General features: G+C 44.8%; 3 protein-coding genes across 3 annotated transcripts; 1 reads left to right on the forward strand and 2 right to left on the reverse strand.

Annotated features, from left to right (window-relative positions):
* Window positions 1–2,776: 2,776 nt before the first annotated feature.
* On the reverse strand, window positions 2,777–4,884 carry gadd45ab (growth arrest and DNA-damage-inducible, alpha, b). The gene is made up of 4 exons (XM_079267789.1): window positions 4,738–4,884; window positions 4,122–4,223; window positions 3,792–3,999; window positions 2,777–3,564 (listed from the first exon to the last, which is right to left on the reverse strand). The coding sequence occupies exons 1-4, from the start codon at window positions 4,788–4,790 to the stop codon at window positions 3,451–3,453; spliced, it is 477 nt and encodes a 158-aa protein (XP_079123915.1). The 5' UTR covers window positions 4,791–4,884; the 3' UTR covers window positions 2,777–3,450.
* A 915-nt stretch (window positions 4,885–5,799) lies between these two features.
* Window positions 5,800–17,919, forward strand: sec16b (SEC16 homolog B, endoplasmic reticulum export factor). Its single transcript, XM_079267399.1, is given in 25 exon segments — window positions 5,800–6,090; window positions 6,372–6,683; window positions 7,004–7,101; window positions 7,208–7,310; window positions 8,598–8,630; window positions 8,632–8,804; window positions 8,887–9,038; window positions 9,149–9,210; window positions 9,326–9,464; window positions 9,601–9,831; window positions 10,316–10,413; window positions 13,475–13,556; window positions 13,680–13,797; window positions 13,884–13,995; window positions 14,158–14,263; window positions 14,373–14,510; window positions 14,638–14,751; window positions 15,303–15,387; window positions 15,527–15,686; window positions 15,801–15,961; window positions 16,060–16,088; window positions 16,280–16,375; window positions 16,456–16,548; window positions 16,629–16,728; window positions 17,025–17,919. Coding segments are annotated over 25 exon segments (2,838 nt in total). The 5' UTR covers window positions 5,800–6,064; the 3' UTR covers window positions 17,042–17,919.
* Window positions 17,920–17,953: 34 nt separating this feature from the next.
* Window positions 17,954–21,142, reverse strand: znf648 (zinc finger protein 648). The gene is made up of 2 exons (XM_079267400.1): window positions 20,923–21,142; window positions 17,954–20,762 (listed from the first exon to the last, which is right to left on the reverse strand). The coding sequence occupies exon 2, from the start codon at window positions 20,685–20,687 to the stop codon at window positions 19,206–19,208; it is 1,482 nt and encodes a 493-aa protein (XP_079123526.1). The 5' UTR covers window positions 20,688–20,762; window positions 20,923–21,142; the 3' UTR covers window positions 17,954–19,205.
* Window positions 21,143–21,687: the final 545 nt, after the last annotated feature.

The raw sequence follows: 21,687 nt of genomic DNA on the forward strand, positions 1-21,687 counted from the left end.
GGCGCTAATCCAAAGAGACTTACAATTCAGATTCTATCACATTTATACACCGTAGGCACAGCTACGGGAGCAATGTTGGGGTTAAGTGTCTTGCTCAAGGACACATCGACACGCGACTAGCAGAGCCGGGGATCGAGCCGCCGACCCTCTGATTGAGGGACGGTCCTGCTCTCCACTCAACCACAGTCAACCTTTTAATATGAAAATATGTCATTGTTCTCGTCTTGTTCTGCTTTAAAATGAAACTCATCGGCACTTGGTTCTGTTTAGCTGAGTTTAGTCTTTTTGTTCGCGGCTACATTCAACTTCACTGATGTGTTCAGAGGCCCTGTGGCTTCACTTCCTGTGACAGTTCACACGGGAAAAACTGGATACTCCACTTGAGTATCTAGCAATTACACACAGCATACTTTCTGCCGGTGGTCATGACTTACAGTGTGTATTATGCGGTTAGTAACACTTTCCTGCCCAAAGGGAGAAGGAGATACCTATTCAGTTAAAACTACTCTGACCTCATTTGCACTCATTGGCGCTATTAGTCGCTACCTCTAGTCCCATGTGTTCACCGATTTGTATTCCTTTGTTGGATTCACAGGTTGCCATGTTCAAACAAGAGGATGAGTGTCCCCAGTATCAGGTCAGGAACACGTAAACATTCTTGTTTGCTCTAATTTCTCAGTGGAGCTTTTTTTTTGTGCCCCTGAGCCCTTTCTAGTCCGTTGTGCAATAACAGCTCCCAGCAGCCCTTTCCTCTCCTTCCTCGGTCTCCTCATGGTGTGATGTTACACCCACAATCAGGTCAGGCCATATTTGTTGGCCCACATTGATGTTACCCTCACTGTGGTCAGATGATGGATAGCGCTGGCTTTGTAGCAGCGATTGTATTACCTGTCCGGTGCAGTGGAGGAGCTCTGGGATAAGCTGTTAAAATCAGTATCTCCAGTATCTCACCTACTCTTAGTGGCCCCTCCCGTTGTGACAGGAAGGCTTCGGTCAAGGGCGGGGGGGGCAATTATGTCTTTCAATTATCAAATTGACTCACTTTAGACTCACCCTGCTCTGGTATTTCTGGTGTTATTGTTCCACTTTCATTGGAACATGTCAAATGCCAAACTGCACTTTGTTTCTGTTCTGCTGATTGCCTTGACTTCCTGAAAGAAAGACAGCAGCAAAACCTCAGTGTCATTGAAAAGAATGTGTTCTGCCACAGGGACTCTATTATCAACTCGAGTGGAGTGCAGATCTGCCGGTTTCCACTCTGTGCACATTTGATCACATTTGCAAACTGCAGCCTCAGTCAATTCAACACAAACCCTCGGGCCTCTCTGCCACGCTCACTCTCTCCTCTTCCAGCCAGTCCTGCGTTTTGACCCACTTTTTCGCTCCCCATCTGCTGTCCACCACCTGATAGGACCGCCAGAGACAATTGTTGTGCTCTTGATATCCCCGGCTGACACCCTTCGCGGCAGGTCAGCCTCTCTGCATCCGCTACCTGTTAATTACAGGTGCCACTATTGTCAGTGTGTCAGTGGTCAGGGCGAAGGCCTCTATTCACGTGGGCTATTTTTGCCGTGAAGCTAAAGCACTGTACAGCTCTAGCAATGGAGACCTGAATAGCCCTGACTCATGCATGCATTGTCTTGTGACCCTACTGTGTCGAAGGCTTTGTCCCTCCCCACTCTGTGCACAAGCACCAACAATTTCTGGTTTTCTCTTTTTTGCATAGTGTGAAACGGGTCTTCAATATGTTTTTTTTCTTCCTTCTTGCCTGTGCTATTTTTAATCCACTCAGCAGTAAATTTGGCTCACATTGCGTAGCTGCAGAAAGCTGTGAAGAATGAGCCGTCACGATGAGCCCAATCCCACTCAGATTCCGGCTGCAGTGGGAATTCTCCTCCCCTCAATGTAACTACATCCTCAACATATGCAAAAGGTCACATTTTACCAGAGTTTCCATGCGGGAGCAAAGCGGACTTCAAGGAATCTCATGCCTGCAGCCAGTCGTGGAAACTAACATGTACATTAACTAAATTACAATAATGAGGTACTTATACTTTACTTGAGTACTTCCATTTTCTGATACTTTATACCTCTACTTCACTACATCTCAGAGGCAAATACTGCACGTTGTACTCCACCACAACTTAAGTAACTCTGTAGTTTCAGAGTAACAAGTCAAAATATAATCAACAAATACAATATGATGTAATATTACATGTTCAGATGAAATGAGAACACTTATCCGATGTGCACATCAATGCATAGATGATCATAATACAGTAATGCATATTATTCTAAAATGGGCCACTCTGTATGTGTACTTTTACTTTTGGCACTTTAAAGAATATTTTCACACTGTGGTATTACTTCTAAATAGTAAGCAAATTAAAAAGATCCGAGTACTTCTTCCACCATTGCCTGCAGCAGATTTAGGACAGAACAGATGTAAAGTTGTAAAGAACAACATTTTTGAATCCGCACTCACGTAAACAAAAGGCAATTATTATAACAGACTACCAAAAACAACCAAAACATTATCTTGCTTTCGGTCCAAGAGACACAAGCTGCAGAAAAGGTTAGTAATGTGTAGAGTAAATACTTCAAGCTGCAGAGTGAGTCACGTTGCAGGACAAAAATCCACACTCAGCGGGGCAGCATGTTGAGCTTTTAATGTGCAAAAAGGACACACTGTTCTTCAGGACACCCTGTGACTTCCTGCAAGCACACCAAACCTGTAGTACGTGGAAATCATGGAGGCAGAACCACCCTGTGAACTGTTGTTTGTTTATTTCATTCAACGTAACAAGGCAGAATTCCATGAACAATAAATATAATTCCTTAAATTAATAATGCACAACATCAGTTAGTGGACAGGTCTAAACATTGCGTTGCTCTTAAAATAATAATAGTTAACTGTGAAAACTTTCCCTTTTGAGTTATCAAAGTGACACGTCTTAAATACAATTAAATAAATGTGCTGTTAAAAGAAATGCTTGGATTTGGTCAAATTGTCATGAGGAATTCTTCAAGCTGAGCGCACCGACCGGTCCACTCCAGCATGGTCCAGTTCTTGGGAGTCAACGGAGACTCTGTGTCTGCTGTCCTGCGCCTGTGCTCACCACCACGTGTGCTTGTCCGCTCACGAGGTTCAGTTTCCTGTGAAGGCTTCTTTCTCGGCAGAGAAAGGCACAGTCATACATTGGAAATCCTGGAACCCAGACTGCTGAGTCACTCTTTCTTGGCCCACATGTTCACCCTGACTCGTAAATTGTTGTAACGTTTTGCTTCCTTGTGTTCTTTTTTGCTGCCCCTCCCGTCTCTCTCTCTCTCTCTCTCTCTCTCTGTCTCTCCGGGGCATTTCCAAAAAGGAGTCCAACACAGACATTAACACAGGCCTGGTGCAGTTACTTCTCCCCCAATGCACACAATACATTAATAATCCAAGCAGTTTCATCGGTCGGGCAGGTTGATGACAGGCACCCACTGATCCAAACAGCGGCTTTCTCTGCAGAATCTGGTCACTTTGCTCAGCGCTGGGTCCTTCCACAGCGACGACTGGGGATTCTGCAGGAGAAGGGACAAAGCATGTTAACATCTGCTGATTCGTGGAATGTGCAAAACAGACTGAAATGATTCTGATCGTAAAACCAATGCAGGCAACGGCTCCTTGCAAGCATCGGCAATGAACTGCATACTAAAACTAATGCAGTAAGGGCTTTTTTTTCCAGTCTGGTGGAAGTGAACAACACACAGCAGCACTGTAGCGGACAGACATGAGTAACGACACTTACGGTAACTAGAACACAGTGCAGGTCGGTGGGCTCCCCTCCAGCTTTCACTCCTCCCAGTATTTCTGCCAGACGCTGCATGTTGCTCACCCGCAGGATGTTGATGTCATTCTCGCAGCAGAAAGCCTGGATCAGGGTGAAATGAATCTGGAGAGCCACATCCTCCTCGTCGTCGGTGGCCAGCAGACACAACACCACATTGTCTGGGTCCCTAGAATAGCAAAGACAAGCAAAAAAAGAGTTGTGAGGAAATGAGTCACGTTTTTTTTTTTTTACTAACTTTGAGCTGACGTTAAGACTAAGAGTACGTTAGTCATCTTATTTTTGACTTACGCATTTAGGGACTTTGCTGCCTCGTAGACGCCAACGGTGGTGCAACCCTGAGGCAACGCGGAGCTCAGGACCTCCTCTAGCGCTTTAGCCACCGAGTCCATCCTGAGGAAGCAGACAGTAATACGTTCATTAAAAACACACCAAACACTTAAAACAACTTAATAGCTGACTTGTCATTTCACAAAACATGTTCCATGTTGTTCATTAATTATATTCGCAGACAGAAACGCGTAGAGGCATGACAATATGAACATGTCTGCATCATTAATGCAGTTTAAACACTGAAATAATGAACCCGTAGCGTTCACGCTAGCTTAAACAACGGACGTTAGCATAACTAGTTCAGTTGACGCACGAGACACCTTAGCAGTGTCAACTAGCTCACCTTAACGTTACAGTAACGTTATATCAGAACAAAATAATACCGCTAAATGACAAGCAGAACTGTCAGTATGAGAGAAACATCTCTTTACACACTTAAATTAAATTGTCCTGCGAAAGGTCTTTGCAACGGTTTAAAAAAAGTATCGTCCAGTCGGGACATTCACATCAAAAACAAGTTAGAAACAAAGGAATGCAAAGAAAAGGTGCAAAAAGTGAAACAACGGATGCTAACCTTTCTGACGAATTATCTCCACTGCTGGTTTCTTCAAAAGTCATATTGCACATCCGAGCGGGTGGGTAGGACTGTATAATATCCAGAGCAAAAAAAAAGAGACTCCTTCTGTGTGCTGAGATGCTCCCCGTGTGCCCGGTGGCTGTGTGCGAGTCCAACGGTTCTAGAAGTGAAATCCACTGGCCCCGCTGAACATTTGCATAAACCGGTCCCGTTGGTCACGTGGAAAGGCACGGTGGTTCATTTGCACCCTGTCTTTGTGAGTATAGCGACGCCCTGTGGCTGTGACAGGTAATTGCTACTGGAGGGGAATCTACTTCCCACAATCGATCACAAAATAATTACACAGCTCTGATTTGATATTTATTAAATGGGAATTATAGCAGCTTTGGAGTGTCTCTAATGCACCAGTTCACACAAAGATAAGTCATCAGAAATGAGCCATTAGAAGTCATGTTGCATTTTATTATTGCACGTTCATATAATAATAATATCAAAACATATCAAATGCTCACTTTTTTTCTTCTTCTTTTTTGTGCTTAACATTACTTATATTTCCAGAGATCTTGTGACATATATATATGGATATGTGAATATTGCATTGTTAAGGACAATAAGAACAAAAAGGTTAATGTCAAATATAATTCAGTCAGTCAAGTAGCTCTGAGAATCGTGATAAGCACAGAGAATAAGAGTACCTCCAACATGTCATAATTCCAATAAAAAGTTACAGTAGTATAATAGAGTTCATACACATTCTATTCATTTATTTAGAGGTTGATACACATGTAACTGTCATTAATAGATGAATAGCTATGGACTGTAAGCAACGAGGGGTCTGAGCGTCAGTGAGTTTTCATATCTCAGTTTGTGGTTAGAGCGCCTCTGGCGGGAATGTAAACGTTCAGATTTGAAGTAGTCAGCGCTGACTAGGAATCAGTTTCACTGCGCCCCACCTTCACGGAAACATCCCTAAAACCGACCGGAGACCAGCTCAACCCCAACTCCAAACAGCCGACTTTGGCGGTGCGCTGCATCTTCTCTACCGGCAACGTGGCAACACTCGGCACTTTAACGTTCTACTGTTTTTTTCTTCTTCCCGCCACATGTAGCCTACAATCCGAGGACACGGTTAGTCATGTGGACATTACACAGACAGGACTGACAGCATTTTCTTTTGTTGGAATGGTCCTGGAGATGGACGTGATTTCCTCTTTTCCAGCCCTGTGGGGCTGCAGCTGTCAAACTTCTCAGGGCGTGCGCCACTGTTTACTCTCAGCTCACTGACCAGACTCAGGCCGGGACACACAATGCAAATAGAACAGAGATGAAGGTTTATTCATACCCTGAATGGTATGATTTTGATTTTAAAGTATCCATTGGTAAGTTGTTTGTTTCCTCTCATTGGATCATCGTTTTTAAGCACTGCTTCCTGGTGCAGTATCAACACAGTGTTATATGGGTGAACTTTATCCCCTTGTTATCATGCAGACTTGTTTATCAGCTCCTGTGGTGAGTTTCCTGTGACATGATGTGGCAGTGGTGGATGTACTTTGACTGCATCTGGCATGTGCGAGCAGTACGAGCCTAAACACAACATTTCACTGTGTGGATTTTTGCTCTACTTGCCTCAGGTGTCGAGGGAGGCTGATCTTGTGTGAAGGGTTCATCATGTATCACAGAGGTCACCCCCGGCCCGACCCCGTCCCCCACTCTCACAGAAGAACTAAAGACAGAGAGGACTACCACAGGTATTCTCAGCAGGACAGAGACCACAGCTACCAACCTCCGAACCCCAGAGACGGGGACAGGCACTGGGCTCAGACGGATGCCCGCTACAGGGCTCACTTCACCAGTCCTCCTGCCAGACCGGAGCAGTATCCACACAACGCTCAGCAGTATCCTTACGGCTACGGCCGTCCAGAACTCCAAAGACCCCAGTCCAGGTGTGTACAGTAATGGGACTGTGCATACAGCTCTCTAAAATTGGTTAAATTAAAGAGCTCAGTATAAATGGGCATTCTGTTATGTCACACTGATTTCTGTTATGATGTGGTGCAACAAATCCAGGTTCAAGTGCGTAACCCATTTGGTTGAGTGCATGTTGTCCTTCCTGGTGTTTCGTGCATGCTGGGATACTCACCTGTCACCACGAGAAGGGTTAAAGAAAGTCAGAGGGAAGCTCTGTAGATCCGTGTTTGCAGAATGTTACGCTTTCTTCAGAGAGAAAATGAATGAATGCCCTGATGAAACCCTTTATTTCCAGGCACGGGTATGACTATCCCCCCCACAGCCAGTGGGACTACAGAGACAACTGTGGTTACTATGACAATGACTACTATCGGGGACAAAGCGGACAACAAGGTACAGTGATAAAAGAGAACTCTGTGGGAGGACAAAGCTTTTATTAGCAGCGCTACACTCTTATGTCTTGGTTCAAACAAATGAGATGGTACTTGTTTTCATTAAGATGCCGGCCAGTGGGGGGCCCAGGACCCCTCGAGAACGGCCCCTTATCCTGACAGAACATACAAGCATGAGCCCTCGGGGAGCTCCTACACTGACGAGCACAGGTGAGCCGAAAGATTTTGGAAACATTGTTTGTGAGCTGCATTCATTGCTGTGGTGCTTTTGCACCACAAAGATGTTTTTTTCGAATCATACAGTGTCATTTGTACATTTATTTTTCATAAAGTTATGTATAAAAATAACGATAAACGACAACAACAAATATTGTTCTTAACAATAGTTTTACAGGCAAAACCACAAGGAAGCAATAGAAAAACAAAAAAATGCAATCTGAACACATAAGAAGGACAAAAGGTATCTTAAACGTTAAGGTGGAAGGGTTGCAATGGTAAAAGAGAAGTATTCACAAAAGACTTCTATAATATGATGGTTTTTGAAGAGTTGAAGGGCCAGCGTGTAGCATTTAGTAAGAGCTATTAGCATAAATGGGATATGATTTCACTGTAGAAAGCACCTGAAAAAAAGCATTGTTGTGTTTTCGTTACCTTAGAATGAGTTGTTATTACCTCCATACGGAGGGGGTCCTCTTTACGGACGCCATGTTTCTACAGTAGCCAAGAAGGGACAAACCAAACACTTGATAGGAACATTCGCAGTATTACGTTGGCCACCGTAGTTCTTCTACAAGCCAAGCACCCAGGGGACATCTCAGTTGATTGTGATCTGCAACCTCACCGTTAGATGCCACCGAGTCCTACACACTGGACCTTTTAAGACAAATCAAAAATTAGGAGTGTCCCAAAACCTGCAGAGGGGAAGACGTGCGCTAAAGAAGTCAACAAATCAGCAATATATTTGGGCCAAATAATGCCTTAAAATCCACGGGTGGAATTTTAAAACCAATGCCAAACCCATCAGGACCATCTTAGCATGGGAGTAACATGGTTGTTTTTTTTCCGTGCCAGTTGTTATTCAAACAGCCCTTTTCCTGCACTATTTGGAGCAGGTGGAGATCGTTCTGACGGATGCTACAGTTGTCCAGGAGAGAACAGATAAAAAGCAGTTGCAGCTTTAATGTAAATCTGCAGAAAACAAAGTCGTCCAGAGGTACCGTGATGAACTTGTGTGTTCGGTCAGAAATAAACCGCTGTATACAGCAATGACGAGGTCTTCCTCTTAGCATACCGACACCGCTCGTTGCTGCTTCCTGCACGATAAAATGCATCCAAGTGCTAGATTGGGTTTAATGCTGGAAAGACAGAGCTGCTACTTAGTGTTGATAACATGACTTTTAAGGGTGAATCTTTGTGTGTTGTAGCAGTAATAAAAAGGAGCAAACTGAATATGCATTTCTGTGGAAACGCAATATATTGTTGCCTTCATTCTTTCAGGTATGACCAAGGCCGAGGCAACTCCCAGCATTACCTACGAGGATAATCCCTCCAGAGACAATGAGGAGGTGTCCTCTTATCACCTGGGGACGTTAGAACGTTCCAAAAACTCAGGGCTGTCCTCCAGCAGCTATGAGCTGAGTCAGTACATCAACGGAGCTGAGCACAGCGAGCCCGCCCCACAATCCGTCCACACGTCTGACGCAGGTGAGTGTGTGTAGTCTATTCTCTCTCACTCCGCTCAGTGTTCTTCATGACGCAGGTTCTTCTGTGCTTCACGTCTCCACAGAGCACGGGCCAGTGCGCCAGACGTCAGCTCCTCTGAAGTACTCGATCCCTCACGTGGTCGTGAGCTTTGGGCCAGCAGGCCAGCTGATACGGGTCACGCCAGGCTTGTCCACACAGGAGACAGTCAGCCAGCTGGAAATCCACAGTCTGGAAGTAGGTGCAACACTAGCCTGTGTTAACGACGATTATAAGATTGTCTTTGTCTTAACCACTGGTGCTGTATTCTTGAAGAAGAGATTATTTGTGTCTCCATGCCTGCACAGGTAATTCTGGGTGAGACAAAGCAACAGCAGGAGATGAGAAACTTCCCAGGACCCTTAACCAGGTGTTGCCATGAGAGTATATTTTGCAGAATGTCAAATGTAAAATGATGACTTTAGATTATGTTTAAAGTTCAATGTTTGACTGTTATATGTACTCTGCTTTTCATGTTTTTGCAGGGAAGATCTGCACAAAGTAGATGCTATAGAGTTTGCCCACCAGAGGGCAGGCGCCTGCATGAGCGGTGACGAGCTGCATGATAAGAGCTCTGCTGCCCTCCTGTGGAATCTACTGATCCTGCTCTGCAGACAGAATGCAGTACGACGTGGATAATGGCTTGTTGCTGCATGTGGACATATTTAGCTGAGCATCAAAAAACAACAAATCTCAGTAATCATTGTGGGTTTTCTTTTTTTTCCTGATACAATTTTTTTCTAAATTTCCCTTGTTTCAGCAAATAGTTGGCTCGGATATCGCAGAGCTGCTGATGCAGGGCTCACATTCAGATGGAAGCTGGGAGTCAGACGCTCCCACACTCATTGACTTCGGTGACGGGACGACTGCTGAAGCACCACCTCGCACAGGAGATGACCTGCTCACGGGAACCTGGAGCAGCTTCAGCTCTGAGACCTCTGAGAAGGCCCTGCAGAGCTACACGCAACTGCTGCTGGCTGGAAGAAAGAAGGTGTTCCACCTTTTGAACTCTCTATACATTCATCATATGTTTGTTATTTATTTAGTTCCTTCCCTTAAGTAAAAGTACCAAAACCACAATGTAATAATATTCCATTCCATTAAAAGTCCTGTCTTTAAAATCCTACTTGGGAAAAAGTAAAGAATTGAATCATTGCTAAATTCATCAAAAATAAACATATCAATTCTGCAGACCTCTAGACCACTAGACACGACTTTAGTTTGAGGGGTCACAAGCCTAAAAGGCTGGGAACCACTGCTTTAATCTGGAACAGTGCGTTGTATTTTAGGATGCACACAATTATTTACAATAATAATTGTGTGCTGCTCTATTATTGCTGTGAATATCAATAGAGAACCTTGAAATCGTTTTTTTTTAAAGCTTTGCGTTTCATCTTCCTAGTAGTTGCCTTGGATGTCACACTGTGCTGGGATCTGAGCGTTTGTCCCCTCACACTTTACAATGTGCTTTCCAGGAGGCCTTGGAGTCAGCTATGAGCAGCGGCCTGTGGGGTCATGCACTGTTTCTGGCCAGCAAAATGGACAACAGGTCCTACACCACTGTGCTGAACAGGTGAGGAAAGCAAAGCCGTACTGAGACACGACAGCTACAAGAAATCTGTATACAACTCTACACACGAGCGTATATTGGTGGAAAAATGCTCCCTCTGACAAGAAGCTTACGGTCTGCTTTGAACTTGTTCCATATGCTGCAGTTACAAGGACATGTGGCCACTGTCTCTGTCATTTGTGTCAGGAGTATATCCTCACTTTATTGTGTGTGTTTTAGTTAAGCCTACAAGCTCTTTTGGCATAGTTGTCGCACAGGGGTATTCATTGTTCGTCACATAACGCACACCATACACAATGGAAAAGGAGCGGCTGTATAAACAGTCAAGACAGTTTTTTTATTACTCATATTACTCTTTGTATTGTCAGAATTTGATCCATTTGGTCCAATAACATTCGAAAAGTTGTAGAAAACGAGAAATGTAGAAAACATAGAGGAGCCGTATGACGATATGCAAGTTTTCGGCATATGTGTCATTTATGGTCCCCATAGGACGACTCCTAATGATTTTGGTGACCCTTTGACCTGTTGACCTTTGACCTTTGATCTATACCGCCACCGTGAAGCTGACATTTGTTGTTTAAAGTCAAATGTCTCAACAGCTCTTGGATGGATTGCCATGAAATGTGATGTAGGCATTTGTGTTCCCCTCGGGATGAACTGTAATAACTTTGGTGATCCTCTGACTTTACTTCTGGCCTCATCATCGTCAGATCTGAAACTTCAGATTATGACGGAAAAATTCATTTCATCCTTCTGTTTAGCGCTGATTAGCAAAGCATGCTAACATTCCTAACTACAACGGTGAACATGGCAAACATTATACCAGCTAAACATAAGTATGTCAGCATCGTCATTGAGAGCGTGTTAGCCTGCAGATGTTAGCAATCAGCCCGTAGCTCCACTGTGCCTACGTCCAGCTCAACAGAGCTGCCAGCATGGCTGTTCATTTGTGGAACTTAACATTATCATGCCATTTTTTTGTACAAAAATGTATTTGACGTTTTTCATGGGTGGTATTGCACCTCCAGTCAATATTTCGCCGTGCTGAACAGATGTAAAGACAATTCAGTAATGAAAAAAAATCAACGGCTGGCACTCCTACAGCAATCAGCCGCAGTCAGAACTAAGAGAGGAAGAGAAATGTAATACTTGTGACTTGTGATGCACATCTCGGCTCTCTCCAATAAGTCCCGTGGCTTTCCACACCCCTGCATCCAAAAATAATTCCCTTTATTTAGAATCTGTGGAAGGTAATTACAGCTCTGGAAACAAGAGGAGATTAGACCTCTGGAACACTTCAAATTGGCTTCCTGTTCGTAAAAAACACTTTCAAAAGAAAAGAGAGAAAAGTTTGATGTTTTTGTATGAGGCAATAGATCGAGTTTGTTTATCAGTGGTATTTCTAACATGCATTTGTCCATCAGGCCAAAGTTGAAAACTCTATTAATCAATCAGTTAGGGCTGGGCGATAAATCGATTTAATCGATTAATTCGAATGTGTGCTTTAAGGCGATGTGTTTTATTGAAAATCGAGAAAATCGCCCCCACCCCTCCCCCCCGTTGGGTTCCCGTAGTAGAGTGCGCGCGCATTGTTTACAAACTAAAACAATGGCGGCCAGCAGCTTCACTGCTGGCCGCCGCCGCCGCCACCTCACAACAACAACCCAGCATTTTGGAGACATTCACCAACTGTACTCCGCATGAGAAGAAGAGTGCCCGGTGGAAAGCCATCACGGATGCAGTCGCGATGTATATCGCAAAAGATATGGTGCCCATATACACCGTGGAAAAGCCGGGGTTTATTCACCGTCTCAAAGCTTTGGACCCCAGGTACGTGCTACCAAGCCGTAAACATTTTTCTGACGTTGCCTTGCCTCGGCTGTACAATAGTACACGCCAAAGGATCTCTGCGGAGCTGGAGGGGATGTCATTCTACTCCGCAACAACTGACCTGTGGTCCAGCAGGTTGACCCAGACACCGATCCACTTGACTGGTGGAAGCGTCACCAACTTAACTTTCCAAGGCTAAGTACTTTAGCAAAGAAATACCTCTCTGTGCCAGCTACAAGTGCCCCCTCTGAGAGGCTTTTCAGTGTGTGGGGGGGGCATTGTTACATGCCACCGTGCATGCCTGAAGCCAGAGGTAGTAGACAGGCTTGTCTTCCTGGCAAAAAATATTTAGAAAAAACATGCACTACTGTTTAATACTGTTGGTTATGTTGTGAATGCACTTGATTTTGTTTACATGCACTTATTTACTGTGCAAAATATGTTATGTTGATGTTAGATCAGATGTTGCACTTTTGAAAATGTGAATGTTAAAGGGTCACATACATTTTATTTCATGCTGTGTTTGTATCAGTGTATTCAGTTAGAAAAGCTTACTGTAAAAAGTTACATTTGCACAGTTGTTTACAATGGAAGGCTACTATTTAATGCCATTTAATGTTATGTTTAATTTAATTTTATATTTAAATGATTCAGGCAAACAAAAGAGTGACCAAATACTTTTTGTATACTACAGGCACCTTTCTACAATGTTCAGGTTTTGTTTGCACTTTATTTTTATCAACCTACTTGGGAAAATCATCACAAAATAAAAGAAAAAATTGTTTTCAACAGCTTCTGTCATCTGCAAAAAATTTTGGGGGAAAAAAATCGATTTAAATCGTGAATCGGATTTTTTGTAAAAAAATCGGAGATTTCTTTTTTAGGCCATATCGCCCAGCCCTACAATCAGTAATGATGCTCTATCTCTGTGAGCTCAGTGTGCTGATCGACATTAAGAATAAATCATTGCACCATCGTGCTAAACTAAAGTTTCTGTGAACTATTTCTCATGGAACCCAATCCAGATTTATTTTGGCATCTGCAGAATGTCTCGCAGCAGCACTTGCCACCAGAGGAATGCCTGGGGGAGGGTAGATAGCCAGGCTGATTTATTTATTATTTGTGAATGACATCAGCATGGTGTATCACTTCTTTACAGAATAGTAGCAGCGACGCTCTTTAACTGATAAGATTTAAAGGTGTGCATTGACACAAACAGCTCTTTTGGCAGGTTTACAGGCCAGCTAACGGCCAGTGATCCCCTCCAGACCCTCTTCCACCTGCTGACTGGGAAAATCCCTGTTGTATCCATGGTAAAACCCCCCCCCCCGAACATAACCTCTGTGCAAATCGTCACAATTGCAGTTATTATTATCAGTCTGTAATATATTAGCTAATAAGAGCCACGTGCTGTATGCTCTATGCTCTGTGCCCAGTGCTGTGGAACTGAAAAATGGGGAAACTGGAGGCCCCATCTGGCTGTCATGCTCTCCAACGAGACGGGAGATCCTGCCGTCCAACAGAAGGCCATCGTCACCATGGGGGACACGCTCGGTACGGACTCACCGACTAAAACGTTGCAATGTTGTCTCTGCACAGTTATACGAGCTGATTGTTCTGCGTTGCTCTTCCCCGCTCAGCCTCCAAAGGCCTTCTACATGCCGCCCACGTGTGCTACCTGACGGCCGGCGTTCCCTTCGGGGTATTCACGCAGAAGGCAGAGAGACTGGTGCTTCTGGGCAGCAGCCACAAGTGAGCTGCACCATTTATCTGCCATTTTTATAAGAAGAAATGACCAGTAGGCAAGGCTGGTCTTTCAATGCTTGTTGTTTTAATCTTCCTTTGTTTGTTTTACCTCCTGCATTTGCTGAGATGATCTTGCTTATGTTTGCTTTGCTGTGTCCTCTCCTTCAGGCAATCCTTTGAATACTTTGCCACGAACCTTGCCATTCAGTGCACTGAATTGTATGAATACTGCCATTCACTTGGGGGCAAATGCCTTTCACTACCATCCTTTCAGGTAGTTCCCATATACTCCAGATCTTACTGCTTTTTAATATATAATATTGTTCTCATTTGCAGTCATATTTATTCAAATTTGATTATGAACATTGCTGCGTTGTGGTCAGGTGTATAAGTTCCTGTATGCCAGTCGACTGCTGGACTGCGGCCTTGCATCTCAGGCCTTTCATTACTGCGAGGTGGTGGGACGGGCGATCCTCAGACAGAGGGAGCCTTTCTTTGTGCTGACTGGAGAGGTTGTTAAGGTATTCACGCATCCTGCTGCACACACATTATGTCTCATGCATTTGAGTTATGTGGTCAAAGTGATTCATTGTGTATCAATTGAGTTCCACATGGATGCACTGCACGTGTGTGTCCTTTCTCCTGCAGCTGTCAGACAGGCTGAGAAACTCCGAGGGTCAGTTCAGTGAAGCAGGTGTTAGCGCAGCCGGGCAGGAACCCGACTGGCTGAGACAGCTGCGTGCCATGCACCACAGTTTACAGGTGTGCTTCGTCATGGTTTCGATTTCAGGAAAATGTCTAATCTTAAGGGAAAATATGAAAATGAGACGTCTCTCGTTTGTTTCGATTGACGATCTTTCCCAATGACTTTGGTGATGCACTGACGATCCTCTAGCACCACCATGAGGTTGACATTTGTGGTTTCGAGAGAGATTTCTCAACAATTATTGGACGTATTGCCATTGAATTCGGTACCGATTCATGTCACCTTCCGGATGAGTTGGAATATCTTTGGTGATCCCTTAACGTTTCATCTCGGGCCAGCATCAGGTCAAAATGTAACTGGTTTATGACCAAATACCTGCAGAACTAATGACATTCCCATCAGCCTCAGCTGTACTGTTAGTTGTTAGCAAACATGCTAAACTAAGTCAGTGAACATGGTAAACATTATACCTGCTAAACATCAGCATGCAAGCATCGTCATTGTGAGCATGTTCATTTGCTAGCGTTAGCATTTCGTTGCAGCTAACTCTTGTTTGTCTTGTTTACAGTAAGACTATATAAGTGTCTACATGTCTCATTTTTCTCAGACGGGGAGTTATGACTGTACTGAAACATACCAGCCACCACCTGGGGAAAGTGCTTTGGCCCATGAGGGTGGCAAAGTGTCCTTAGGTAATTTCCTATCCTCTCATTGCTTCAAATGATGCAGCTGTGTGGCCTGTTTCCCATTCGAGAGCAGTGTCTGTTGCACCTGCTTTCTTGTATATCTGCTAATGAATACTTCAAAATGTTGATTTTGATCATTCTACAGAATCGCACTTGGATGACCTAAACCGTGACATCCAGAGTCCAGAACCAGAACTCCTTTACTACAGAGGCACTGGGGACCAAGCAAACCATGAGCATCAAGTTGACGGAATCACTGAGGAAATGAACGTGTTGTCGTGGGATGATAACAGAGCTCAGGACTGGTACGAGATGTGCGGCAACATGCCTTATCCACTGTCTGTCAACGACATAGAGTGGATAAGACACCCATTGCTAATGGCCATTATGTCACAGTCCTCTCCCTGTTGCTCGTCTAGGCCGCACGCCAACCCTCCGATGCCAGTACCGTTGGTTTACGCTCCTCCAGCGCCCACAGTGACTGCAAGCCAAGCCTTCAGTTATCATAACACAGATAGTGCTGAAGTCAGAGCTGCCTCACCACATTGTCCTCTGAGTAGTCAGCCATCAGCAGCAGAGGGTGAGAATCTAATGCGAGATCATTCCTTTCTCCATTCAGATATATACTATGAGTGTGGGGAGTCGGCTTGTGTGTGATGTTTGTGATTTCTTCTGCAGGGGCGGGGTCGTCCTCTGGAGCAGGCACAGTGAGTAATCTTTGTAGTATTGTTACAGATAAAAAACACAAAGATGGCACCCTCCTGGTTTGTTACATATGTGATCTTTTCCTGGATTTGTGTCAATGTTTTCCCACTGTGTTTCAAGATTTGAGCCCTTTTTAGTGTTGTTAAATGTTTCCAAAAAGCGACCTGGGTGCGTGTTTGTATTTCCTCTGAAGATGGGGATTCAGATGCTTGAGGTCAACGTCAGTCGGCAGGGGCAATTCCAGCAAGGTTCAGAAGGCTCCGAGCAGACCAGCGGACCTCCTAAACAGGTGGGTCAGACCTGTTGAACCACAGGTGACAGTCTGCCATTTGTTGGACGCGGGTCTGATTCTCTCTGTGTTCGATGCAGAGCACCAAAGCCGGATGGTTTAGTGGTTGGTTCAAGCCGAAACCCAAAGATCTTCACGAGGAGAGTTCAGAGCACAGAAGCCCGGCTCAGATGGTAAGAGTCGGATAAATAAACATTATACTGCTCAGTTTCAATTGGCGATATAAAATGTATATTTTTGTTTGTTTTCTCAGGAGCTACCACCGACTACTGGCTTCTCTCCTCCTCCCCCGCCTGCCATGTTTCCACCTCAGCCTTCCTCTGCTGGGATCAACCCCTTTTCAAGGAAAGCTGGTGAATTATGAAGTTATTTTGTTTTCATTGTCAGGGTCGAATTCCTTTTTTCCTGTCTTTTCGTAGAGTGACTAAGTTTTGACTATGTTGCTGAGTTCCACATTCTTCAAATGTTATGTGGGATTTCTGAGGTCACGGACTAGAGGAGCTGTGTCGCTTCCATTAACACAGTTACTGACCACCGTGTCCAATTTCATATTTGGGCTAAAATGCAGTCATGATATGCGTGACATTTTACCTATATTAAGCGATGCAAATGTGATAGTTTTCTATAAATAGCCGTGTTTCCTTCCTAGGCCAGCAGCTGGGGTAGAAGCCCTGTCCAGACCACGAGCCTGTATCACAGGTAAATGAAGCTACTGGAAGATAACTACGTCTGCACCGTATTTAAGGACTCACGTAGTTACTTTAAAACCTTTTGTGTTTGTAGGATGTGGGGATATCAGACCACCTGGCATTCACAGTGCCTTTATGTCTAATGAGAGCTTCACCTGAGCTTGGATGAACACCCATAATATTCATTATATTTGCCCCCCATCCCCACCCCTCACGGATTAAAGGATGTCCTTTCAACCCCCCTAGCCTTGCTCACCCTCATGGTGCATATTAGATACAGAAATACTCTGGATGGACTGGCATAGTCACTCGCATTGCAACGAGCGAATGTGCTCTCTAATAGCTGACAGCGGGGAAATGACCAGTGGATGCAGGAGTTATTTGGGGGAAGGGATATCTTCATTGACCCCAATAACCATTTATGTACAAGAGATTTGACCAGGACTGCCGATGCCAGCAACTGACCACCTAGCTAACTGCCACGCCACCACGTGCTGCAATTGGCTCAAATTATATTCCATTTATGAGTGTAAATCCGTCCATCCATCACCTTTTTATGATCCCATGTCTATCCACGCCACTTAAAACACAATCGTTCAACAATTAAAAACACATTCAAACATAAATGAGGCGCGAACTGAAATGTGATCCGATGCTGTGGTCGTTTATTCGCCTCAGTGACGCCATCCAAGCAGAGTAAGCGCCTGACTTTGCAAGGCTGGCAAATTATTGCAGTGTGAACATTATCTGATTATGTTAACCTTCTGTAAAGTGAATTATACTGTTTATAAGACATTGAGTTGTGATGCTGCCAAGATGGATGATACCATGTGGTGCGAGAGGAGGAGGAGGAGGAGGAGGGGTGTGGGTGTTGGGGGGGGATTGGGAAAGACCTGTGCCAGGCAAGCACCCAACATGCCCTGTACACCCACTACACAGCCAGCCAGTATTCCCTTGTTGGATTAAACTGTTTATGTGCTGATACTTGCAATGCCTTCAACAAGCTTTAATAATAGCACTATCATATAAATGTCTATGGTATGACAAAGCCAATGTAGGCTCCTTAAGATGTATATAAAACACAGTAATATATACTGTTATTCCGTCACCTTTTTTAATTTTGACTTCTGTCACGTGGCTTTGTGTATTACGTATATGTCTTTGCTTTTTTCTCTGTACCAGCACATGCAATGGATTGATCGCAACTTTATCGAAGCAATTGTGCCTGCCATATTGAATAAAAATATCTGGGATTCCAAACGGGGCCTCTTACTTAATGTAGAGCAAGTCAGGCAGGTGCGGTCTCCTTTTACAATGAGTCGGCAGTAGCCAAGTGTAGCTGGGCCACACTGGCGAGTCGACGGTCACCGCCTGCCAAATAATGTGTCGGAGCATAAATGCATTTATGAAAGACCCTTTCAAGTGGCATCCGAACAATCTCTCCCAATAGTGGAATTCTGACAGGCCGATTCCAAAAATGTGATTTCTCATCAAGTCATTCACCAACGTCTGTTTTAAATGATCCCCCAGAGATAAAACATTATCATAGTACAACAAAAATAAAAGCTGATGACATTATTTTGAAATGACCATTTGGTTAATAAAATGTTTATTAAGATTAATCTTCAGACATAATTTAAAAAGGTGTGCAATGTTGTTTCCCTTTCATCCACTAGAGGTAGAGCTCCTACATGCTCACGATTGAAAGACTCTTGTACAAACCAAACATGTTGTGCACGGCAATATGTTTAAAAAGAGCCACAGCTTTACACCTGGCCTTACCTGCACACTGAGATGTATACTTAACACATTTAAAGGTTCTCCTGCACAGAACTAGCTGTACTCCCAGACTGAACCATGAATACAAAGCACCATGGCGATCATTCAAGAAAGCAACAACAGACCTGATTGGCTAACTTCCCTGAAACATCAAAACGTGGTCACAGCAATGTGTCTCGGGAGGTGTGACCGGCTTATTTTAGGGCACGTCTGTTGCAGCTATTGCTGCTTGTGCGTCCAAAAGAACTGACTCCTCACCAGACAATTAAAAGCAGCCTGCACCTGAGAATAAGTCAACATTTATAAAGCTGCTAGTTGTGTGTGTATGACAGGCCCTGATGGGTTGAGAACATTAATCACCATTAATCTGTCAGCACCTGTCTTTCAACTGATTCAGACATTGGTGTGTCCCTGTGGTTCAGCACATGCTCAGCCAGCTTTGTGGCGCACTGGAAAGACTTGTCGCACTGCACGCAGACAAAGATCCTCCCAGCGCACGTCTGCTCCTGGTGAAGCTTCAGCATGGCCAGGAGGCTAAAGCTCTTGCTGCAGCCCGTGCAGCTGTGGGGTTTCTCTTTACTGTGGACGTACTGGTGCCGCACAAGGCGGGAGGCCATGGCAAACGCCACGCCGCACTCGCCGCACTTATGGGGCCGCACTCCGCTGTGAATGGCCTCGTGCTCGGTCAAGTTGGACGACTTCGTGAAGCACTTGGAGCACACCGGGCAGACGTGCGGACGAACTCCGGCGTGGATCTTCTGGTGCTCTGCCATGCGACTGGCCAGAGCGAAGGCTTTGCCACAGTCGGGGCAGGAGAAAGGCCTCTCTCCAAGGTGCTTCCGCTCGTGGCGCTTCAAGGAGAGGGGTTTGTTGAAGGTCTTGCCACAGTGCGTGCAGGGGAAGGGCTTGTTGTTGGTATGCATGTTCCGCTCGTGCTTCCGCAGGTCAGAGGAGCGAATGAAATCCTTCCCACAAGTGTCACACGCGTAGGGCTTTTCACCGGTGTGTGTGCGGATGTGCTTGCGGTAATCTGAGGACCAGATGTAGGTCTTGACACAGAAGGGGCAGTGATATGGTCTTTCACCCGTGTGGAGGCGCTTGTGCTGCTGCAGCGTGCCCTGGTGGGAGTAAGCCTTGCCACATATGTCGCACACGTGTGGCTTGAGGCCGGTGTGCGTTTGCAAGTGACTCTGCAGGTTGCAGAGCTTCTTAAAAGCCCAGTTGCAGTGGGTGCACTTGAAGGGACGGTGCTCTTTGTCGACTCCGTTACGTTTTTTCATCGCGACCAAAAGCAATTTCTTCACAGAAGGACGATGTACATCCTTTTTTTTGGTCTTATTCCCGACACCACCTGGAGAATATTCCTCAACATTTAGCTCTTTGAGCTTAGACGCCCTCTGGTTGGCTGAGGCGTTACTTTGTATCGTATGGCTCTTGAGGCAGTTACTTTCCTTCTTATTCGCAGCATCCAAGAGCACTTCATCAGATCCGCACACTTTGTTGTTCTCAATACGTGTAGTGCATTGTGACAATCCTTGACTGCTGTTGTCCATCACGTCTTTAAATCCCGTGAATTCTCCCGGTGAAAGTTCAGCAAACTTCTCCACGAGAGACCAGTTCGGTGTCTGAGGATTCAGATAAAGGATTCCAGCTTCACAGCTCTCCGAAAGTGAGTTCGTACTGCAAATTGCGTCAAATGAAGAGTCAGTCTTCACATGCGAAGGGTTCATTAAGAGCTGTCCACCCGAGAGAGGAGAGGTGACAGAATGCCTTTCTCTGTGTTTCCTATTACTTCTCTTTTCAACTGGCCTGTCGGACGTCCGTGGGGAGATTTCATCAGCCATGGTCACTTGAAATCATGCCATGAAATCATCTGCATGAGTTGGGGAGTTCCGGACAATAAGCCTCCTTAAAAAGACCTAAAAAAATAGAACTAGCATGTTATTACCATCCTCATCTAAGCCTAGTGGATCTTCATTGTGACTTTCATTTCTTAAATAAATTATCATATCAAAGCCTTCACATGGAATCATTGTTTTATTGTATAACTATTACCATACAGGCCGGCTTACTACTTACTTTGCGGCTGCATCCACCATGACCTTAGGTGTATCCTTCACATAGCTTTGCATCTTGCTGTCACATGGCACATGAATTACCCAAACGTCCATGCTTCTCCATCGACTCTCCTTATATTCCCATTAGAAAGTCTCATAAATGTTAACTTCCCACATTAAAAGCATTTGACAGAGCTAAGCTTACTCTGCGGACTCCTTCCGAGCAGGTCCGGTTGAGAGGATGCCACAGAGATATCAAGCCACGGGTCGTGATGCAGTCGGTGGTGTTAACGGGGGAATTTTGGCAGCAGCCGTCTCTGGGACTTGGTCAGCATCTATCCTGCTGGTCAGCAACAGCAGTGATATCCCCACAGCCTGGCTCAGCTTACCTTTTTAACTGACTTGGCGCACCGCCTTGTTTGCATATAGCGAGTGAGGTTTCACAGAGAACGTCCCAGACCTACGTTTATAGGACCGCGATCGTTTAAAAAATACAAACACCAATACGTCAACTTTTGTCCTTCCGCTGTATCAGTGTAGCAGGTTGGCAGCGCATTGGTATTTTAATGAACTATTAAGTTATAAGGTCTCACGTGCGTTAATTCATTTAGCCAATTAAAGCAAATGTCAGAAATGTCATCATGTGTGTAACCCACATCACATTACTAAATATGCTACTTAAGTGTTTTACCGTGTCCTTTACATTGACACGGCCCGTTTTCAGTGATGGAATTTGAAATCCAGTATCACAACATGATGCTGTTTCAGACCGCAGCCACTGTCTAAG

This window comes from Melanostigma gelatinosum (genome assembly GCF_949748355.1).
Source record: "Melanostigma gelatinosum genome assembly, chromosome: 4".
Classification (NCBI taxonomy): Eukaryota; Metazoa; Chordata; class Actinopteri; order Perciformes; family Zoarcidae; genus Melanostigma; species Melanostigma gelatinosum.

Bases quoted from the DNA above. Each gene is read 5' to 3' on its own strand.
- gadd45ab (XM_079267789.1), bottom strand. From the start codon at position 4,790: ATGTGCAATATGACTTTTGAAGAAACCAGCAGTGGAGATAATTCGTCA. The intron at 4,224-4,737 runs GTTAGCATCCGT...CTGCTTCCTCAG, and splicing joins GGAGATAATTCGTCAGAAAG to GATGGACTCGGTGGCTAAAG. The intron at 4,000-4,121 runs GTAAGTCAAAAA...TTGCTATTCTAG, and splicing joins GCAGCAAAGTCCCTAAATGC to GGACCCAGACAATGTGGTGT.
- znf648 (XM_079267400.1), bottom strand. From the start codon at position 20,687: ATGGCTGATGAAATCTCCCCACGGACGTCCGACAGGCCAGTTGAAAAG.